General features: G+C 48.1%; 1 protein-coding gene across 2 annotated transcripts in view; it reads left to right on the forward strand.

Moving 5' to 3' along the window:
- RRBP1 (ribosome binding protein 1) overlaps window positions 1–19974 on the forward strand; it is a 75207-nt gene that overhangs the window by 26720 nt on the left and 28513 nt on the right. For both annotated transcript variants that reach the window (XM_023731414.1, XM_023731415.1), the window contains exons 3-4: window positions 3–974; window positions 19737–19885. In XM_023731414.1, the coding sequence (XP_023587182.1) occupies window positions 3–974; window positions 19737–19885 (1121 nt within the window). The remainder of the gene's footprint in view (window positions 1–2; window positions 975–19736; window positions 19886–19974) is intronic.

Below are 19974 nucleotides of genomic sequence, written 5' to 3' on the forward strand. Positions count from 1 at the left end.
AGGTGCCCAAAATCAGGGCAAAAAAGGAGAGGGGATCCCCAACCAGGGCAAAAAAGGAGAAGGTGCCCAAAATCAGGGCAAAAAAGGAGAGGGGACCCCCAACCAGGGCAAAAAAGCAGAAGGTGCCCAAAATCAGGGCAAAAAAGTGGAGGGGACCCCTAGCCAGGGCAAAAAGGTGGAAGGGGCCCAGAACCAGAACAGAAAGGCAGAGGGTACCCAAAATCAGGGCAAAAAGGTAGAAGGGACCCCCACCCAGGTCAAGAAGATGGAAGGGGCTCCCAACCAGGGCAAAAAGGCAGAAGGAGCCCCCAGCCAGGGCAAAAAGATAGAGGGGGCCGCCAACCAGGGCAAAAAGGCAGAGGGGAGTCCCAACCAGAGCAAAAAGGCCGAGGGGGCCCAGAACCAGGGCAAAAAGGCTGAGGGGGCCCAGAACCAGGGCAAAAAGGTTGAGGGGGCCCAGAACCAGGGCAAAAAGGCAGAGGCGACCCCCAATCAGGGCAAAAAAGCTGAGGGGGTCCAGAACCAGGGCAAAAGGGCTGAGGGGGCCCAGAAGCAGGGCAAAAAGGCTGAGGGGACCCAGAACCAGGGCAAAAAGGCTGAGGGGGCCCAGAACCAGGACAAAAAGGCTGAGGGGGCCCAGAACCAGGGCAGAAAGGCTGAGGGGGCCCAGAACCAGGGCAAAAAGGCAGAGGGGGCCCAGAATCAGGGTAAAAAGGCAGATTCGGTTGCCAGTCAGGGCACAAAAGCAGAGAGTGTTGTGAACCAGGGGAAGAAAGCAGATGGAGCCACCCGTCAAGGCAAAAAGGCAGAGGGAACCACAAACCAGGGCAAAAAGGGGGAAGCAGCTGCCAATCAGGTCAAAAAGGCCGAGTCAGTGTCTATCCAGGACAAAAATCCAGATATGATCCAGAGCCAGGTGGCACCAAAGCAAGAGGCTCCTTCAAAGAAGAAGTCAAAGAAGAAAGGTGAGCCCGGTAAGTTACTCTGCTTTCTTTATAACTTGGAGGGAAAAACTATCTTTCCCTTGGAGATGCCACCTGTATTAGTTAGTTATTGCCACAACAAGGCTGCATAACAAACATCCCCGATTTCAGTGGCTTACAGCAGCACTCATTTATTCTTGCTCATGCTTTAGTGGGTTGGCCCAAGGTTGGCTGATCTGGGTTGTCTCGGCAGGGTGGCTGTGCTTCAAGCTGTGGTTTAATAGGGCTGCCTCCTTGCTGCAAGGTGAGCTCAGGTATGTTCACATGTGATCTGGCGCCCAGCTGAGACTTCAGTGACTCTAGGTTGGAGGCCCTTCGCATGGTACTGCAGAGGTATGAAAGAATGCCTAGTGTGCAAGCATATTTCAGACCAGCATCCTACTGGCCAGAGCAAGTCATGTGACTGAGCCTGAGTCAGGGGCTGGAAAGTGCTCTTTCTACAGTGAGAAGAACTGCAGAGTAACATGGGAAAAGGTGTGTGTTCAAGGAGAGGTAGGGAGTAAGGAACAGTATTTCCATCCAGCACAAAATCTAGAACAGTCCATGTCTTGCCAAGTCTTTCTTGGATGTCTGGCTGCATTCTGCTGGCCTGTTCTGTGTTCTTACCTCGCCTGGTGCTGTGGTATGGGTTTACTCATTTGTATGTGTGTATTGACTGAATCATGGTAAGATCATGTGTTTAAGGAGAAATGGCATCTCTTGATACACTCCCTTCCCCAGGTTTTCTTCTTCCCTGCCCTCCACCCCAGTCACTTAATGACTAGGAGATAGCGCATTCGTTTTCCTTTATCCTTTTGGTGTGTGATACTATAGAAATTGAGCCAGGAAGTTCCTGCTTCATGCTCATCGCTCATTTCGATACAGTGGAAGCTTTTTTTTTTTTTTCTTTCAGTATTTGAATAGCCGTTAGTTGATCTGGAAGGTTAACTGAATTTATCGTGACAAACATGTATCTTGGGGTCTGAAATGCTTGGATCCGGGCTAGACAGCACTGGGCTCTGTGTTTTATCCAGGTTTCCCTCTCATGCCACTTTGAGAAGCTATATCACCTTCTCTCACGTTTTCTCCTCTCCCAACTTCTGAGGTAGCATTTGCTCAGCCATCCCCCTCTTAGCCCACAGGTGGCTGAGGGCTCCTGCTGGGGTCATGGGTCAGCTCCCTGGGCCCCACCAGGTCAGGCTGACCTCTCAGGCCCTTCCAAAGGCTGGAGGGAGGGCAAACTGCCCTTTCCTTAGGGGCACAAGGGGATTCTGGTGACACTAAGGCAGGGAGGGCTGGCTGTTCCTGGTTCTCCCACGTGTGGAGTAGAGCTTCCTGCCTGTTTGGCCACAGAACCTTGCATAGTGTCAGCAGTTTGAAATGAGCTATGTTGTTGGGAAGGAAGGTAAAATTGTCCTAAGCTACAGGTAATAAAGAACATTCTTAGCAGTAAGACCTGCATATGGTTGTGTAAGCCTACACAACAGCTTGATTGAGGTGGTATAAAAGAAAATTTTAACAAAGATATACGGTGTTCCAGGATAAGAAGTTTAAATATTACATGTAAAATGAAAGTTATCCCCAAATTAATTTATTGGTTTACCATTATTCTAGCCAAAATTTCAGTGGGGTGTTTTTCCCCCTGGCTTAACAAAACAATTCTAAAATTCCATCTAGAGGAAAACATAGGTAAGAATATTGAATAGATTTTTTAAGTGGCTTTTGGAAGGCCTGGTGTCTGAACATATTCCCAAACTGTTGTAATTAAAAGTAGGGTGCAGACCGAGGCCAGCCAAGTCCGGGGAATAGCATGGTCCTGAAACAGGATCTGTCACACCAGGAACTCAAATGAGGGACGCGTCATATTTCAGTGGAGAAGGAAAGACGCTTAGTGAATGATCTTGGGCAGTGTGTTCAAGATTCGGGAAAGTCTGTTCAGACCCTCCAGCACTCATCTCTGTCTAGATACTTAAGTTTTGAATGAATTAGGTTTAACTCAAAAGGAAATTATGCCTTAGAATAGATGAAAACCAGAAAAAACCAAACCAATTGCCATCGAGTCGATTCCGACTTATAGCAACCCTATAGGACAGAGTAGAACTGCCCCCATAGGGTTTCCAAGGAGCGGCTGGTGGATTTGAACTGCTGACCTTTTGTTTAGCAGCCAGTGCTTACTTACTGTGCCACCAGGGCTCCTGAACAGATGAAAGACAGCCAGAATTAATATCGATCGGCATGGATGGCAGGAGGTGGCCACGCCTGACGGTGCAATGAAGGGACATGAAGGCATCACCCAACAGCTGCCGTGAGACTTTGAGAACCGGACTGAAACTAAAAGACAAGCATATGGGGGAAATATTGGCAACTGAGATGATACCTAAAAAGCTAATTTCTGTATTCTTCAGAGTGTCTGGAAGGTCTGGACACATGGGGAAGACTCTTGATTGTTCTTTATTTTTCATTCTGCTAGATTTGCTCTGTCATAATCTCAACGCTGCTCTCCTGTGGTCAGTGTGTAAAGGCGTCTGTGAGGCTGCGTACACTGAGACCACTTCCCACCTGAGCAACTCCCTGAAGATAGTAAGATCAGTGGTGTTATGTCCTCGAACTTCAGACATTCTGCAAGAGAGATCTTAAAAATGATTTTAGAAAACCAGCTGAGATTTACCCTAGTGCAGCGCCTCTCAAAGTTTTAGGTGCACACAAAACACCTGGGGGGGTCTTGTTAAAATGTAAGTTCTGATTGTGCAGGCCTGAGGAGGGCCTGAGATGCCGCATGTCAGCCAGCTCCTGGGAGGTGCTGGTGCTGCTGGTCCACAGACCACTCTTGGGTGGTAGGACCTAGGAGACACATTTTCATATAGCTAGTAAATGATCTTGTAAAACTCACATTAAAACAAATAAAAAGCTTCATTAAAAAGTATTACCGTAAACATGGATATGGTGTAAAAAAAGGTGACAGTGTGAATTGGATGATCCTTTTGAAAAGCGATATAGCAATAGCACAATGTATTAAGAGGCTTTGTTGTTGTGAGCTGCCATCAAGTCGGCCCCTGACTGATGGTGACCCCATGCACAACAGAACGAAACGCTGCCCAATCCTGTACCATCCCTATGGTCAGTGGCGATTGAACTGTTGTGATCCATGGGTTTTCACTGGCTGATTTTGGGAAGCAGATCGCCAGGCCTTTCTTCCTAGTGTGTCTTAGTCTGGAAACTCCCCTGAAACCTGTTCAGCATCATAGCAACACGCAAGCCTCCACTGACAGACACACGTGGTGGCTGTGCGTGAGGCGCATTGGCTGGGATCTAAAGCCTAAAGGGGCTGATAGTTTTTCTTCTACAGCTGGGGATCTCATCTGAGGAAATAATGCAAACTATGGAAACCAGGTCTGTGTGCCAAGCTGCTTGTGATTTTTTTTTTTTTTTTAATATTTAACATCGACAACAGCCTTCAAGCCACAACCCTCGGGCCACAGTGCTAGATTCGGTGCCCACGCACGCGTTGTGCAGCTTCTCGCAGTGATGAGAGGGTGTGATTTTTAGTTGAGAGAAATGCGAGAAGACATTGCCCGTGGAAAGAAATATCCACGGTATGATTTTTAGTGGAAAACGAAGGATACTAAATTGTATACCGTGATAACAGCGTAAGACAAAGATGTTAGATAATGATGATAGTGTAAAAAATAACATCAGGAAATATGCCAAAAGGAGAGCTTCTGTTGTTTTCTGATGTTTTTTCTTCAGTGTAGTAATATTTTATCATTCAAGCTAAAGAGCAACCCTGGAGAAGGCCCTGGACCTAAGGACATGACAGCACCCCCTTTGTTGGGCACTCTTCTTGCCTCGGTGCTGTCCGTGGCAGGGCTGCACTGGACAGGGATCCCAGTGAGCTGTCTGTCCAAGTACATAATTTTGTATTAATATCTTTTATTTATGACTTTTAGAGATTATCGTAGAGCGTAAAATTGACTCTTAATATCTTAGATATTCTATTCATCATTTCAAAAAACAAAGCAATAACCTAACTTAATTTCAGATATTAAGTTTGAACAGTCCAAAAAGATGCCTGGAGGGCAGGTGTGGGTGAAAATGCCGGCCTCTTCCTGTGTCCAGGGAACTCCTGTGCACAGCACAACCTGTCCAACCTCTGCTGTGGATTCGTCTCTGTGGTTCTGGGGTGAAATTCAGAGAAGGACCTGGAGAGCAAGAGCTGCGGGGGACAGACCCAAGGGGATGAGGGCATTCCCTCTAATGGAACAGGCTGGGAGGGGCCACATGGGACTGTCGACAAGGGATGATAATAGACTTGGTGGCCAGGTCCAGAACCTTAGCCACAGTGAGGGGACCCTACATGATTCTCAAGCAACATAAGCTCAGGGCAAACAGAAGGAAGCAGCGTGATCCTGGAGGGAGTGGTGACTCACGGGCTTAGAGCGTGGTCAGGCCTGAAGACCGCATACTCCCCACTGACCATCATAAACATTCAACCCACTCTTTCCCATAGGCGTGGAAGCGGGCATTGGTAAGGAAGGCTCCATAACCCATTGCCATCTACTGGATTCCGACTCACAGTGACCTTATAGGACAGAGTAGAACTGCCCCATAGGGTTTCTAAGGAGCAGCTGGTGGATTCAAACTCAAACCTTTTGGTTGGCAGCTGAGCTCTTAACCACTGCACCACTAGGGCTCATATTTACCCACAAAAGTCCTTTACGTCTTAATGTGTTGAAAGTGCTGTGCTCACTGGTTGGTGGAGGTCCTTGCTGGGGAAGCAGTGCCTGTGTGGGAAGGAACATTCAGACTTATGGATTATACAGCTCCCCAGCTCCCAGCAGTGGATCTCCCCACCTACCCCTCACCCCCACCCCGGCCCCAGCCTCCTGCAACAGGGTTAGAGTAGGGATGTGGGGTACCTGTTAAGCCAGGGTACTGGAGGAAGGAAGGGGCCAACTTAAGATTCAGTTCACCACTTACATTAGCCACATTTCAAGTGCTCAGTAGCCACACGTGGCTGGTGGCTCCCGTATTGGACAGCACAGGTTAGATAGAACGTTTCCGTTGGCACAGAAGGTTGTGCTGGATAGTGCTGCTCAAACGAAGCAGGGGCAGTTTGAGGGATGGTGGCCTCTTTGGTTGCCTTGCAGGTGGCCCTGTGAAAACAAGCACAGACCTCATGTAGCTGTGTTGGCATGACCAGCTCTCCCCAGCTTTGTTCTGTCTGCCCTGTCCTGAGAGAGGTGGCAGTGGTGTGCTCTTTTGACTACTGTGGTGGTATAATAGGTTCTAAAATCAGGTAGTGTGAGGCCTCCCACTTGGTTCTTCAGTAATGCTTTAATTATACGGGGCCTCTTCCCTTTCCATTTGAAGTTGGTGATTTGTTTCTCCATGTCATTAACAAATGCCATTGGAATTTGGATCGGGATTGCATTGTATCTGTATTTGGGTAGAATTGACATTTTCACAGTGTTGAGTCTTCCTATCCATGAGCAAGGTATGTTTTTCCACTTATGTGGGTCTCTTTTGGGTTCTTGCAGTAGTCTCTTGTTGTTTTCTTTGTATAGGTTAGATTTATTCCTAAGTATTTTATCTTCTTGGGGGCTATTGTAAATGATATTAATTTGGCAGTTTTCTCTTAGAAGTTCTCTTTGTTGCTGTAGAGGAGTCCCACTGATTTTTGTATGTTTATTTTGCTGAAATCTATTAGTTCGAGTAGTTTTTCTTGTGGATTATTTTGGGTTTTCTGTGTATAAGATCATATCATCTGCGAATAGAGATACTTTGATTTCTTCCTTACCGATTTGGATGCCTTTTATTTCTTTTTCTAGCCTAATTGCTCTGGCTAGGACCTCCAGCACAATGTTGAATGAGAGTGGTGATAAAGGGCATCCTTGTCTGGTTCCTGTTCTCAAGGGGAATGCATTCAGACTCTCTCCATTTAGGATGATGTTGGTTGTTGACTTTGTATAAATGCCCATTAGTATGTTGAGTAATTTCCCTTCTATTCCTATTTTGCTGAGAGTTTTTATCATGAATGGGTGTTGGACTTTGTCAAATGCCTTTTCTGCATCAATCGATAAGATCATATGGTTCTTTTGTTCTATTTATGTGATGGATTACATTGATTGTTTTTCTAGTGTTGAATCATCCCTGCATACCTGGTATGAATCTCACTTGGTCATGGTGAATTATTTTTTTGATATGTTGTTGAATTCTACTGGCTAGAATTCTGTTGAGGATTTTTACGTCTATGTTCATGAGGGATATTGGTCTGTAATTTTCTTTTTTTTGTGGTGTCTTTACCTGGTTTTGATATCAGGGTTATGCTGACTTCATAGAATGAGTTTGGGAGTATTCCATCCTTTTCTATGCTCTGAAATACCTTTAGTAGTAGTGGTGTTAACTCTTCTCTGAAAGTTTAGTAGAATTCTCCAGTGAAACCTTCAGGGCCAGTGGTTTTTTTGTTGAGAGCTTTTTAATTACCTTTTCAAACTCTTCTTTGTTTACAGGTTTATTTAGTTGTTCTACCTCTATTTGTGTTAGTTTAGGTAGGTAGTGTGTTTCTAGAAATTTGTCCATTTACTCTAGGTTTTCAAATTTGTTAGAGTACAATTTTTCATAGTATTCTATTATGATTCTTGTAACTTCAGTTGGGTCTGTTGTGATATTGCCCATCTCATTTCTTATTTGCTTCCTCTCCTGTTTTTCTTTTGTCAGCTTGGCCACTGGTTTATCGATTTTGTTGATCTTTTCAAAGAACCAGCTTTTGGTCTTGTTAACTCTTTCAGTTGTATTTCTGTTTCATTTAATTTTGCTCTAATTTTTATTATTTGCTTTATTCTGGTGCCCAAGGGCTTTTTTTGCTGCTCTCTGTTTGTTCGAGTTGTAGGGTTAATGTTTCTTCTTTTTGAATGTGTGCATTTATTGCTATAAATTGACCTCTGAGCACTGCTTTTGCTGTGTTCCAAAGGTTCTAGCAGGATGTGTTTTCATTCTCATTTGATTCTGTGAATTTCTTTATTCCATCGTTAATTTCTTCTATAACCCAGTAGTTTTTGAGCAAGATGTTGTTCAGTTTCCGTGTTTTTGATTTTTTTTCCTTGCTTTTTCTGTTATTGATTTCCACTTTTGTGGTTAGAAAAGATGCTTTGTAATGTTTTTATGCTTTGACTTCTGTTACGGCTTGCTTTATGGCCTAATATGGGTTCTCTTCTGGAGAATGTTCCATGTGCGTTAGACAAGAAAGTATACTTGTCTGCTGTTGGGTGGAGTGCTCTGTATATGTCCGTGATTGTGGCATTTAAATCTTCCGTGTCTTTATTGAGCTTCTTTCTGGATGTTCTGTCCTTCACCGAAAGTGGTGTGTTGAGTCTCCTACTATTATTGTGGAGCTGTCTGTCTCTCTTTTCAATGCTGTTAGGGTTTGTTTTATGTATTTTGGAGCCCTGACATTGGGTGCATAAATATTTATGGTTATGTCCTCCTGGTGTATTGACCCCTTTAATCATTATATGATGTACTTCCTTATCCTTTGTGGTGGATTTTACTTTAAAGTCTATTTTGTCAGAGATTAATATTGCCACTCCTTCTCTTTTTTGAGTGTTGTTTGCTTGATATATGTATTTTTTCCAACCTTTGAGTTTTAGTTTGTTTGTGTCTTTAAGTCAAAGATGTGTCTATTGTAGGCAGCATACAGATGGATCGTGTTTTTTTAATCCATTCTGCCACTCTGTGTCTCTTGATTGGTGCATTTAGTCCATTTACATTCAGTGTCATTATTGATAGGTATGCATTTAGTGCTGTCATTTTGATGTCTTTTTTTGTGTTGTTGACAGTTCCTTTGTTCCACTTAATTTTCTGTGCCGAGTCGTTTTTCTTTATGGATTTTCTTTTCATCTTTTTCATTGTTGTTGATTTTGTATTTGCTGAGTCTTTATGTTTTTTATTTTGATGTGTAGGATTGTTGGTTTCCTTTGTGGTTACCTTAGTATTTACCCGTATTTTTCTAAGTTTAAACCAATCTTTTATTTCTTTGTATCACCTTGACTTCCTCTCCATATGAAAGATCTATGACTACATTTTTTAGTGCCTCTTTTTTGTTTTAATGTTGTCATCTTTTACATGTTGATGTATACGTGAAGTTAGGCTGTTGTACTGTGCTAATGAGGGCCTGTGCTGTTGAAATGGGCCCACACAGGTCTATGCAGGGGTGAAAGGCATTCAAAGTCCGTGGATCCCTTATGCCTGTGCCTAGGCAAAGGAGCTATGCCTGCCCTGAGTTCCTAATTTAGGGGAGCTGGCAGATTATTTTTCCCTGTTTGTTAATTTGTTCCCTCTCCAGAGCCAGGAGGATGGCTCAGGGCACATGATGGATCCTACTTCCAGCCCAGGGGACTTGGCAGTTGCTGAAGCAGGCCTGGGATGGTGCAGAGCAGGGAGGGGGCAGATAAATGGGAGAGAGGTTCTTCCCGAAGAGGGTATTTTTTGATCCACGCTATAGGTTAGACGCACATACTTATCTTTTGCCGATTGAGCGCCACTTTTCACTGCCTCTGGAGGTGTAAGCAGACTCTGCTGCCTGGTCTCTCCCGACGTGGAAAACATGTCCTGAATGCCATTGCTTGCCTTACCGTGCACGCCTGCTGATCAGCCCATAGGGTGCCGGCTCCCGCTGGGTCAGGTCTGGCCGGGTCAGGTCTGGCAACTCCTCGCTGCTTCCGAACTGTCTCTCCCTCCCATTGCCACTTAGTCGGATTCCTCAACTTTGCCTTTGATGTTCAGGGCCCCTAGATGGTCATATATAATCGATTCACTTGTTTTTTTGGGGTCTTTGTTGTAAGATGGAGCACCGGAAGCGTCTGACTGCTCCGCCATCTCGGCCCCGCCTCTGCCTTCTTAATTCTTGCTTTTTAAAGTTTGTTATTATGTAAAAAATACGTGCTCACATCAAACAAAATTTAAACAGTATGGAAGCATGGGAGATGACAATTGAAAGTCACCATCCACTTCTCAGAGTATGACATCGGTGACGGCCCACTCATCACACCTGCATGCACAAATGGTCCTGTGTACACAGCTCCAGCACTCGTTTTAGCTTAGCAGTGTACTGGGGACATCTTTCCACATCAGCACCTACAGAGCTGCCTCGTTCAGCTGCATAATATTCTGTAGCATAAAGGTGTCGTAATGACATTTAGGTTATGGATAGCTTCTCGGCTACTGTCGTGAATGCTGCAGTGCTGTGTGCATGTAGCTGTGTGACTGTCTCTATAGAGTAGATTCCTACGTTTGTAATTGCTAAGTCAAAAAGTCATTTTTTTCTTTTTTTACAAATATCAATTTAATTGGCAAGTTTTGATAAAAATCACTTGGATTCACATGCACTCATAAAATGATTTAAAACCTTAAGTCCACCGATTGACATTATAAGGAAGCAGATGTATTTTTAATTTAGAAGCGCAGTGCTCACCGCTCTCCAAAACCTTTTCCCAGTTGACGCTCCTCATAGCAGAGCTGTGTGGGGCCCACACAGTTGTTCTCTAGCGCCCTCCTTCTGGCTTAACTTCTGCTCACAGGATTGTGCTGAGGTGTATGGAAGTGGTTATAGTTTCAAGGGGTGGCATGACTAACCCAGGTGTCGAATAAGGAAAAGACACTTGCTTAAGAAACAGAAGAGGCTGGTTCTTTCTGAGTGTTTGGAGAAGGGACATTCCAGAGTCCTAGAGGAGAGGAATGCTTCCTGAGACAGAGCTGCTGCGGATGGCCGTCGGCGCCTAGTACCTTCATGGGCCTTCACTGGTGCGTCTGCAGGTGGTAACTCAGGACCTTTTGCCTGGTGTTTATTTAGGTAAGCTGTGTTGCTTGCACAGGAAGCATGTGTACGTGGGAGTGGTTTTTTAAAAATCTGTTTTCGTTCCCTGATTTGGTCTTTGCCTGTGTTGTCTACGCCGCTTACCTTCCCCCAGCTGTTTCCCGCCTGCAGGACTAAGCCTCATTGCTAATGTCATAACCGGCGTCTTAGTTCTGAGAAGACCCATTCCATTCCAGCCCCAGAACGGAGGCCAGGTTAGTACAGCGCAGGTCTGTGCCTTGAATAAACCAAAGACTTGGACTTTTAAAGTACATTGGGGAAACTCCAGACTTAGTGTGAGCAGAACGTTGTGCTTTTAACTGGAGCTAGGCTCACTTGGAGCCCTGGTGGCACAATGGTTAACAGCTCGGCTGCTAATGAAAAGGGCAGCTGTTGGAATCCACTAGGAGCTCCTTGGAAACCATATGGGGCAGTTCTCCTCTGCCCTGTAGGCTCGCTATGAGTCGGGATCATCTCGACAGCAGTGGGTTAAATGGGGTAGGTTTACTTAGCGCTGCGCTGAGTGGGGCCGAGATCCAGGTGGGAGGAGTCTCATTCCTAACTTGGCCCTGTGTTCTGGGGGCACTCTGGGAAGGCACAGCCCTGGCCGCGTGCTCTGGGAAGCTGGAGCTGACCGAGGACTTGCAGGCTCTCTGCCCAGCAGCAGAGTGCTGGGCACACTGGGGAGAGGGACTATGGATTGGCTGTAGCAGGACCACTCCCCAGTCTGCTGATGCACACACAGCCCTGCCCCCGCAGGCTGGCACTCAGGCCCAGGAGAGCCCAGCCAGCCCTGCCAAAGTAGAAGGTGCTCCCAGAGAAATGGGGTTTAGGATGCACACGATCACAGGGTTGTCAGACACACTTGCAAGCCTACACAGGGAACAAGGCCACCTTGGGAAGTAGTTATGGGTGGATTTTAAATCTTCCTTTCACCCTTCTGTATTTTCCAGCTTTTTCTGTAACATACTACTTTTAAACTTGTAAAAGAAACAAAAACTCTTGTTATTTGTCTAAAAATCCAATAAATAGATCCCCTCGTTGTACCAAAACTGAGTTGCTCTTTGCTCAGGTGTTTTAGGCAGCCAGCCCTGCCCCTGGGCCTCCCGAGCATCTGCTGAACAGCAGAGAGGAGTTCGTTCCTTCTTTGGGGAGGACTGGGTTGAGGAGAGGAGTCCCTGGGTGGTGCAGGTGGTCGACCGAAAGGTTGGAGCTTCACATCGACCCAGAGGCGCCTCCAAGGAAAGGCCTGACGATCTACTTCTGAAAATCAGTGATTGGAAACCCTATGGAGCACAGTTCTACTCTGACACACTTGAAGTCGCCCTGAGTCAGAGACGATTCCACAGCATCGAGTTTGTTGTTGTTATTGTTTTTAAGATTGTGGAAAGAGGGCGGCCCATTCTCACCAAGGCTCTGGCAGGATGCTATAGGATGCTGTACTCAGTTCAGCCCCTGGCACATCAGTGCTCAGTCTTCATTTCTGGAAGTGAGTTAACATATAAAGTTAAAGGTGGCTGCCTCATCTGGCACACCTGGTAGCATCCCCTGTTAAGCCCCCCCATGGGTGGAATACTCCAGGGCATGGGGGGCGGCCCAGCGGGGTCACCACCTCACCCCCACCTAAGCGGGGGCAGATGCAAGGATAGGAAATACCCACAATCTAAAAGTCTGGTCATGTTCTGTAATCTAATGGGGGCTGAGGCCACAGAGGCCAGGAGGCATGGGGGAAGAGCTTCAAACCTACCAAAAAAACCTTACTCATTTTGTCTGTAGCATAGCAGGGGCACCCTAAACCATTTACCATGACAGTATTCTGTCCCCCTACTATCCATCCCCCCATCCTCCACCCACCTACCTGTCATGCGGGGACTGTGGGCCTGCTGTGCCCTGGGCATGCTACCGGGGTCTGACACCATTGTACTCGGCCAGATACTTGGTAGCTGTTTCATTTATGACACTCCTTCCCCTGCATTTGCCCTTGATAAAACTTCTGTAAAGGGAATTTGTATCTTCACCTCTTCAAGAGCAGAAGCCAGAGCTCAGGTCGGTTGTGAGCCTTCAGGAGCCACACAGCGGGCACGTGGCAGGCAGGAGCCACATGTGGTGCTGTGTGCTGTGTCCCTCTGCATCCCTGTGGGGCAGCCCCCCAGCACTGCGCATTCACCCCCCTCCCCCCATGTCAGAGGCCTGGAAAGGCATGCATGGAGATCAAGTTTGAAACTTTTCCTCTTGAACTTAACTCTTTCTCAGTCTGAAGCTCTAAACAAAACTCTGAGGCTTTTGAGCCTTTATGCACTTACTGTTTACGTTTTTCAAACTCTTCTCTTTTTTTTTTTTCAAGAAGAACAAAAACATCCCCTTGGGAAGCGTGCCAAGTATCAGTGTGGCACTGCCACGTCTGAGAAGCTGCTTGATGGCACTCTTCCAACAATCTCCACTCAGCGGGTATAGGACGTTGGCTGGCCGTGGTCGGGGAGCCCAGGATTATGGCCTCTGGTCTTTCTTCTCCAGGCATTATGTAGAATCTTGGTTGCCACTTAAAATGAGCTTGTGTGCCAGCAGAAGCCCAAAGAATGCTCTTGGCTAGAGAGCCCCAGAGGGTGTCTCTTTAAAAATATTGCAACGTGTTATTTTTTTCCCACATATATAAAATTGTTTTTGTTGAAATTGGGGGGAGAACAAAAATATAAAGAAGAAAATAGTCATTCAGTCCATTAAAAAACCTCAAACCTGCTGCTGTTGACTCGATTCCGACTCATAATGCCCCTATAGAACAGAGTAGAACTATCCCATAGGGTTTCCAAGGCTGTGATTTTCATGGAAGCAGACTGCCACATCTTTTTCACATGGAGCAGCTGATGGGTTCAAACCACCAGCTTTTCGATTAGCGGCCAAGTGCTTTACCACTGTGTCACCAGGACTCCTTCATTCATTCTATAGGATATATATATATTTAATTCCATTAGACACCATTAATGCACAGCCTCCCATTTGTTGATTGATTTCTTTCTCCATCCAAAGAAAAGGTGCCTGATTAATAGGCTCAAAATAGGATTGCTCTTGGCATTGTTTATACTTACAATGTCAGATGATGTTGTTCCCAGCAGCTGGGAGTCAGGATTGGCAGTTCCTCCTTGGGTGGGGAGGGCAGGCCAGCTCCTGGGGCATGCTGGGCTTCCCCTCCTGAGCAAGCTTGGGATCTGCCGCTTTCGTATTGCCCAGAGACTGCCTCAGCCCCGTTGTGAGCAGTGACTGACTGTCGTTTCTTCAAGGCTTTGGTAAAGGTGGCATTCCCTACGGGCTCAGGAGGACCCTCCTGCAGCAGCTGGGCGTGGCCATGTGAGTTGAGAGGCAGCAGGGATGGTGGCTTGAGTGCTTCATTTCTGGAGATGGGTGCTGCTTGCCAGCTCGGGCAGGACCCATCTGACAGGATGCTCTCTGGACTTCGGGGCCAGCGGGAAGAGAGAGCTTGTCTAAGTCTCAGTCTTAGGCTGTAGACACAGATGATAACTTCGGTAGTGCTAGACTTCGAGGTGGTACAGAGAAGCCCCTTCCTGGGGCCTTGGCCCTTTGCCTTCATACATCAGACCCAAGTTTGGCTCCAGTCTTTGAGGACAAGTTGTTGACCAGTCAGGGTCATGGGAGGCGCCCCAAGGCAGTGGTTTGGCTTCTTGTGGGGAGCCTTGCAGAACCCCATCCTGCACTGTCAGGGTGGCCCCGGGCAGGGTCTGGAGGCACCTCAGCCTGCATATGTCTGAGGGAGAGGCCTTCAGAGCTGGTCTGGACACTTTGCTAAGAGAGTGAGTTCTTTTGTCATTGAGGTTCTCCGCCCAACCCCCAAGATCATGCCCTTGGTCAGGTTTCACCGTCAGAGCCCCTGGGCCAACGCCAGCCCAGCTTCCTGAATACTCTTGGACTGGCTGCTCTGCCTGTGGCCTCGGTTCCTCCTGGTTGGCTGGCCTCCAGCCGTCCTTCTGGGCATCCTGAGATAAGTCTTCCAGAATGGAAAGCCTGGGTCCTATGCTGCTCCTTGCCAGCAGGATCAAATCCAACCTGGGCCTGTGAAGACTCTGACCCGCTCCAGTCTCGCCTCCCCCAGAATCCACCAGCCTTCCCTGTGCCGCTCTGCTCCCCGCCCCCAGCCCGCGCCTTCTCCTCACCCAGCAGCACTTGGCTTCAGCACCCCTCTTGTCAAAGCCTCTCCCTGAGTTGCTGCCATAGCTGCTTCCCTGGTGACACTCACGCTCCCTTGGTGCTCTGAAGCTAGTCTGTTCGCATTGTGGCACCTACCCTGCGTCTCCTTGGCCTCTCTTAGCTGGTGGATTCCACCTCTGATGTACCCTTCCAGGCCCTTTGCAGACTGCCGGGTACACAGTAGGTGACAATCCCTCTCATTAGGCACCAGCTGTTGGCGGGCGCTTGGAAGGCCATTCCTGGAACAGCCCTGAGGCCCCGCTGTGGTTCCGGAAGCCAGGCCTGAGCATGCCAGACGCTGCAGGACCTGGGCACTGCAGGGGCAGCTGTGGATGTGGTGCTGGGCTGCTGAGATCTTACTCACCTGGCCACTGGGGGTCCCGGTAAATCTGCATGTGGAGAGAAAATTCTCCCCATAGGGCCCACAGTTGTTGGTGAGAGAGCAGGATTCCCAAATGCTTCTTTGCAAGACATCAGTTTATTTTAGGTAATTAAGTGTCTCAATGTGGTTGCAGGAGGGAGTGTAATTTTGAAATTTGAAGCATTCTGTACAGTATATGAGCCACCACCTGCTTCTTGGTTGGGGTCCTGGGAAGCCGGGGGTTCCTTGAGCACCCGGAGCTGCCCAGCCCCCTCCACAAGGCTGCTGAGGTACATCCAGTGTGCGAGGCAGGAACCCAAGGCCCACACTCCCTCACTCTGTCCAAGCATCCTCCTGACCCACAGGAGTGTCCCACATGGGCCGGCTACTGAGCCTTCCCTGCGTGTACTTTCTGTCCTGTTAGTGCGAGCCGGAGAAAAGGCAAAGTTTCTTCAGCTGCCCCAGTCTCCTCCTGGGTGCTCCGTAAATCCAGGGAAGACTCAGAGTCCAGATTCTCGGGACTAGGGTCTTTGGAGGCCTCACTGATTGATTTTGAAGACATTGTTCCAAGCGTGTTACAGCAAGGCTATGAGGGAGGAGCTGTTGTCACCCCATTTTACAGATGAGGTAACTGAGGCTAAGGGGGGTTGAGTAACTTGGCTAAGGACACAGGTGGGGAGGGTGGAACTAGAATTGAAGCCAAGACCCTCTGGCTGCGGGGCCTCACTCTGACCGCTGCTACAATGACCAGGTATGGAGGTGGCCTGCCAGCAGACCTGTCTCACCAGTGTGTGTGTTCAGCCCCTGTGTGTATACTTGTCTGTTTCTTACAGAACTTGCCGTTAGCATTAACGGTCAGGAGGTAACACACAGAATCCCGTTTCCTTGACAAATTACAGCTCCAGGAGTCCTGGCCCAGATTCCCTCGTGGAGCCACTGCCTGGAAAGTGAAGTTACATGCCCAAGGCCTCCAAGTCATCAGAGGCTGCCCCTGAGCACAGGGTTGTGCCGCCGTTTGTCCCAGTCCCTTCCTGCCTTCCCGGTGCCTGGTCCCTGTGGGTGTTGCCAGCGCCTCTGCTGGACGGGTTTCTGGATCAACCACATGTTCCCCACTGGCCCTGCCATCTCACTCTGGACTCTCCTGCCCCCTCAGACCCGCTGAGTCAGCACAGCAGTGACAGCAAGGAGGAAGCCTCAGTAAGCGGACTTCACCTTAGAATGCACTGCACCGGGCTCTTTCGGAGGTCTGTGGTTTAACGGATTAAATGTTGGGTCTTTGACAAGTCTTAGTGCCTGGGATTTCACAACAGCGAGCATTAGTGCAGTCCTGGGGGTGTCCATCCTGCAGGACATGCGGCTGTGCGGGGGCGTGTGGGGCCCTGCGGGGCCCTGCTGAGACGTGGCTTGTGGAGTCAGCCTGCCAGCTCCAAGAGCAGGCGCCGCCTCAGGCGAGGCTTCCACAGGAGGATCCTGAACTAGGAAGTCAGCGTGACTTCCCAGGGCCCAGAACTTCTCGTGCTTGTTCCTGTTTTTCTTTCAGTTTTACTGCCTCTGGTTTGGGGCAAATAGAGGTGGCACAGTTCTTACCTAAAAGATTCAGTGAGAAACGTTTGCCAAGTTACGGCTCTTTAAAACCAATTTTAAGAGCGTGTCTGTATGAGCCTCCCGCAGTTTGTGCAGGACATGGTGGGGTGGGAGGGGGAGGAGTAAACGTTGCTCTGCATAGCTTTGGATTGCTTCCCGGGTTACAAGTTACTTTTAAAATGAAGATAGCTTATACATTTAATATAGTTACATTAGAAAGTTTTAATACAGGCTTTATTTGGAATGACACTCTCACAGAATGTGTTCCGAAACATTTTCTGGACAAACAGCGTCTCAGCTGGCTCTCTCTCACCTCAGGAGGGAAGCACGTTTGTGGAGACATCCCTGGCTGCGCTCCCAGTGTCTCCTCCCGGCAGCGCTCTGGGGCCTGGGCGTAGGCCTGGTCTGTCTGCTTTTAGAAGGGTGGGCTCCAGGAGAATTGGGGCCGGGGAGAGCTCAGGAGAGGCAGAGCCCTAGGTCTCAGCAGGAGTGGGGGTCCTGGGCTAGAAAGGAGCCTGGCTGAGTAGAAATACGATGTGAGCTGCATGTATGAGCCATGCTGGGAGTTTAATTTTCTAGTAGCCACATTTTAAAAAGTAAAAAGAAACAGCATTAATTTTAATAATATACTTTATTTAACTCAGTATAGCCGAAATATTTCAAAATGCAGTCAGTATAAAGAATTATGACATATTTTATATTCTCTTTTTTTTCATACCACGGCTTTGAAAGCTGTCCATATGCTCCACCGCAGCACATCTCCATTCGCACTGGCCACATTCCAGGTGCTAGTAGCTACCCGGGACTCGTTGCCAGCTGTGGACGGGCAGGGGTGGACCTTCTGAGTCACGAATAGAAGATGGACAGAGGTGTAGGAAGGGGTCCTGTCTGGTTTATAACTCCAGTGGTGTCTTCAGTGGATCCCCCTCTCCAGGAGAGCACAGCTCTAAATGTGTGTCTGTAGATCGAGAGTCCTCCTCCAGACAGTGGGCTTGGGAGGAGGGTGTGTGCACTCTCGTGGTTTAACTTTCCTCAGAATTTTGTATACTGTGTATAAGCGTATTAATAAGATTATTTGTGTTATTTATTATGTATATACTTATATATAATTATTATATATTACATATTAATGGATTCATACCAACAATCATGAAGATGGTACAGGACAGGGCAATATTTTGTTTTGTTACACCTAAGGTTGCCATAAGTTGGAGCTGACTGGATGGCAGCTAATAGCAATAATTACTATACGTATATATTAATATATATATTACATCTTTGTCTAAGGAGTACTGGTGGCACGGTGGTTAAGCACTTGGCTGCTAACTGAAAGATCAGCAGTTTGAATCCACCAGCTGCTTTGAGGAAGAAAGATATGGCAGTCTGCCTCCGTAAAGATATATAGCTTTGGAAACCCTATGGGGCAGTTCTACTCTGTCCCTTAGGGTTGCTATGAGTCGGAATTGACTAGACAGCAACGGGTTTGGTTCTGTTTGGAGAGGTAGATATAGATACATATTTCAATGAAAAGAAAGAAGGCTGCGGAGGGCACGCGTTTCGGTTTTACCTGTGAGCTCTTAGACCTTCAGTATCAACGTGGTTATTTTTAATCTTTCAAGCTTCACCAAATGAAGTTACAAAACAAAGGTGTTCCTAGCAAAAAGCGTGCTCACATCCCACACTCTCCTTATTAAGGTATCATGCTAAATGCTTTGACTTGTAATGAAAATATTGTGACTAGTAAGTAGAAATATTGTGACAAGCTAGAGCATTTAGGGTTGCTATGGAAACCTTCCCCCTTCTCGGTCCTCGGCGGGGTTGGCGCGGAGGCACGGCAGCTGCAGCCGCCTCTTTGCCTTACTGTAGCTCGAGTCTGGGCTGTCAGTTGTCTGTGAGTAGACTTGGGCCACAACAGAAGGAAGTGCCCGGGTGCTGCAGGTGGGCTCCGGCCAGGCAAGGCGCACCTTCTGTCGTGTTCAGGCTGCACTGAGAGCACGGGAGAGCGTGGAACTTCAGGGCGGCTTTCAGAAATGATAGCTGTTGGCGAGTGGCTCTGTCATCCAGGCTGTAACCAGTGGACTGGCAGAATCCAGCCCGGCCTTCCCTCTTCCAAAGCCTAGCACCGCTGAAGTGTCATTGAGGGAGTTGAAATAGTGTTTGCACCTAGCAGTGGGACCCCAGAGAAAGTCGTGGGGTGCCCTGGAGAGGCAAAGCCCCTTCCTCTCCATCGTTCTCCCTTGACTGCTGGTTTGTGGCTGAGGGGGTTTGGGTTTATGGATTTATGGTGAGTGATGGGCCCACTGGTCAGCCAGGACCCTCAGGGTATGGGGCTTGTTCTCCGGCAGTGGGGGAGCCTTGCCGAGCCACACAGCGGGGGGACCTGGACCAGGTGGTTTGCTGGAAAAAGAGGGAAGGAAAAAAAAAACCTGTGGGAAAAACATACTTTGCTTAATTCTGCGTAGGGTCATTTTGATGATAAAGGAAGAGGGGTGTTACCCCCACCCAGGACAACAGCCTTTCTTTACTTTTTGGGCTTTCCCTCAGCTGTCTTGGGGCACTTTGGAGGATGTGCAGGGAGCCTTAGTTTGGTCAGTTTCTCAGAACTCTGACAGAGTGAGGCGCCCTAAGTCATGCTCACTGCACCCAGCCTGTGAGGAGACCGGAACAGTGAGAGTCCCCTTGGCCCTGCTGGAGCCTTCTCCCTCCCTGGGTCTGATGGGGTTTGTTGTGCGTCTGCGTCTCGGTGCCCATCTAAGTTTGCTCCTTCCCTCCCACTGCACAGTGGCCCTGGAGGCCGACAGTCCTCTCTGCCTGCCCTACAAGACGCTGGTCTCCACGCTGGGAAGCATGGTGTTCAGTGAGGGCGAGGCCCAGCAGCTCATCGAGGTCCTATCTGAAAAGGCCGGCATCGTCCAGGACACCTGGCACAAGGTGGGTCACCTCCCTGCCGCAGGGCACTCCCCCTCACCTCTTCTCTCAGGGCTGGCGAGGGGTCGTTGTTGCCTGGCATGGGTGCCCCA

Source organism: Trichechus manatus, unplaced genomic scaffold (assembly GCF_000243295.1).
Source record: "Trichechus manatus latirostris isolate Lorelei unplaced genomic scaffold, TriManLat1.0 scaffold00042, whole genome shotgun sequence".
Lineage (NCBI taxonomy): Eukaryota > Metazoa > Chordata > Mammalia > Sirenia > Trichechidae > Trichechus > Trichechus manatus.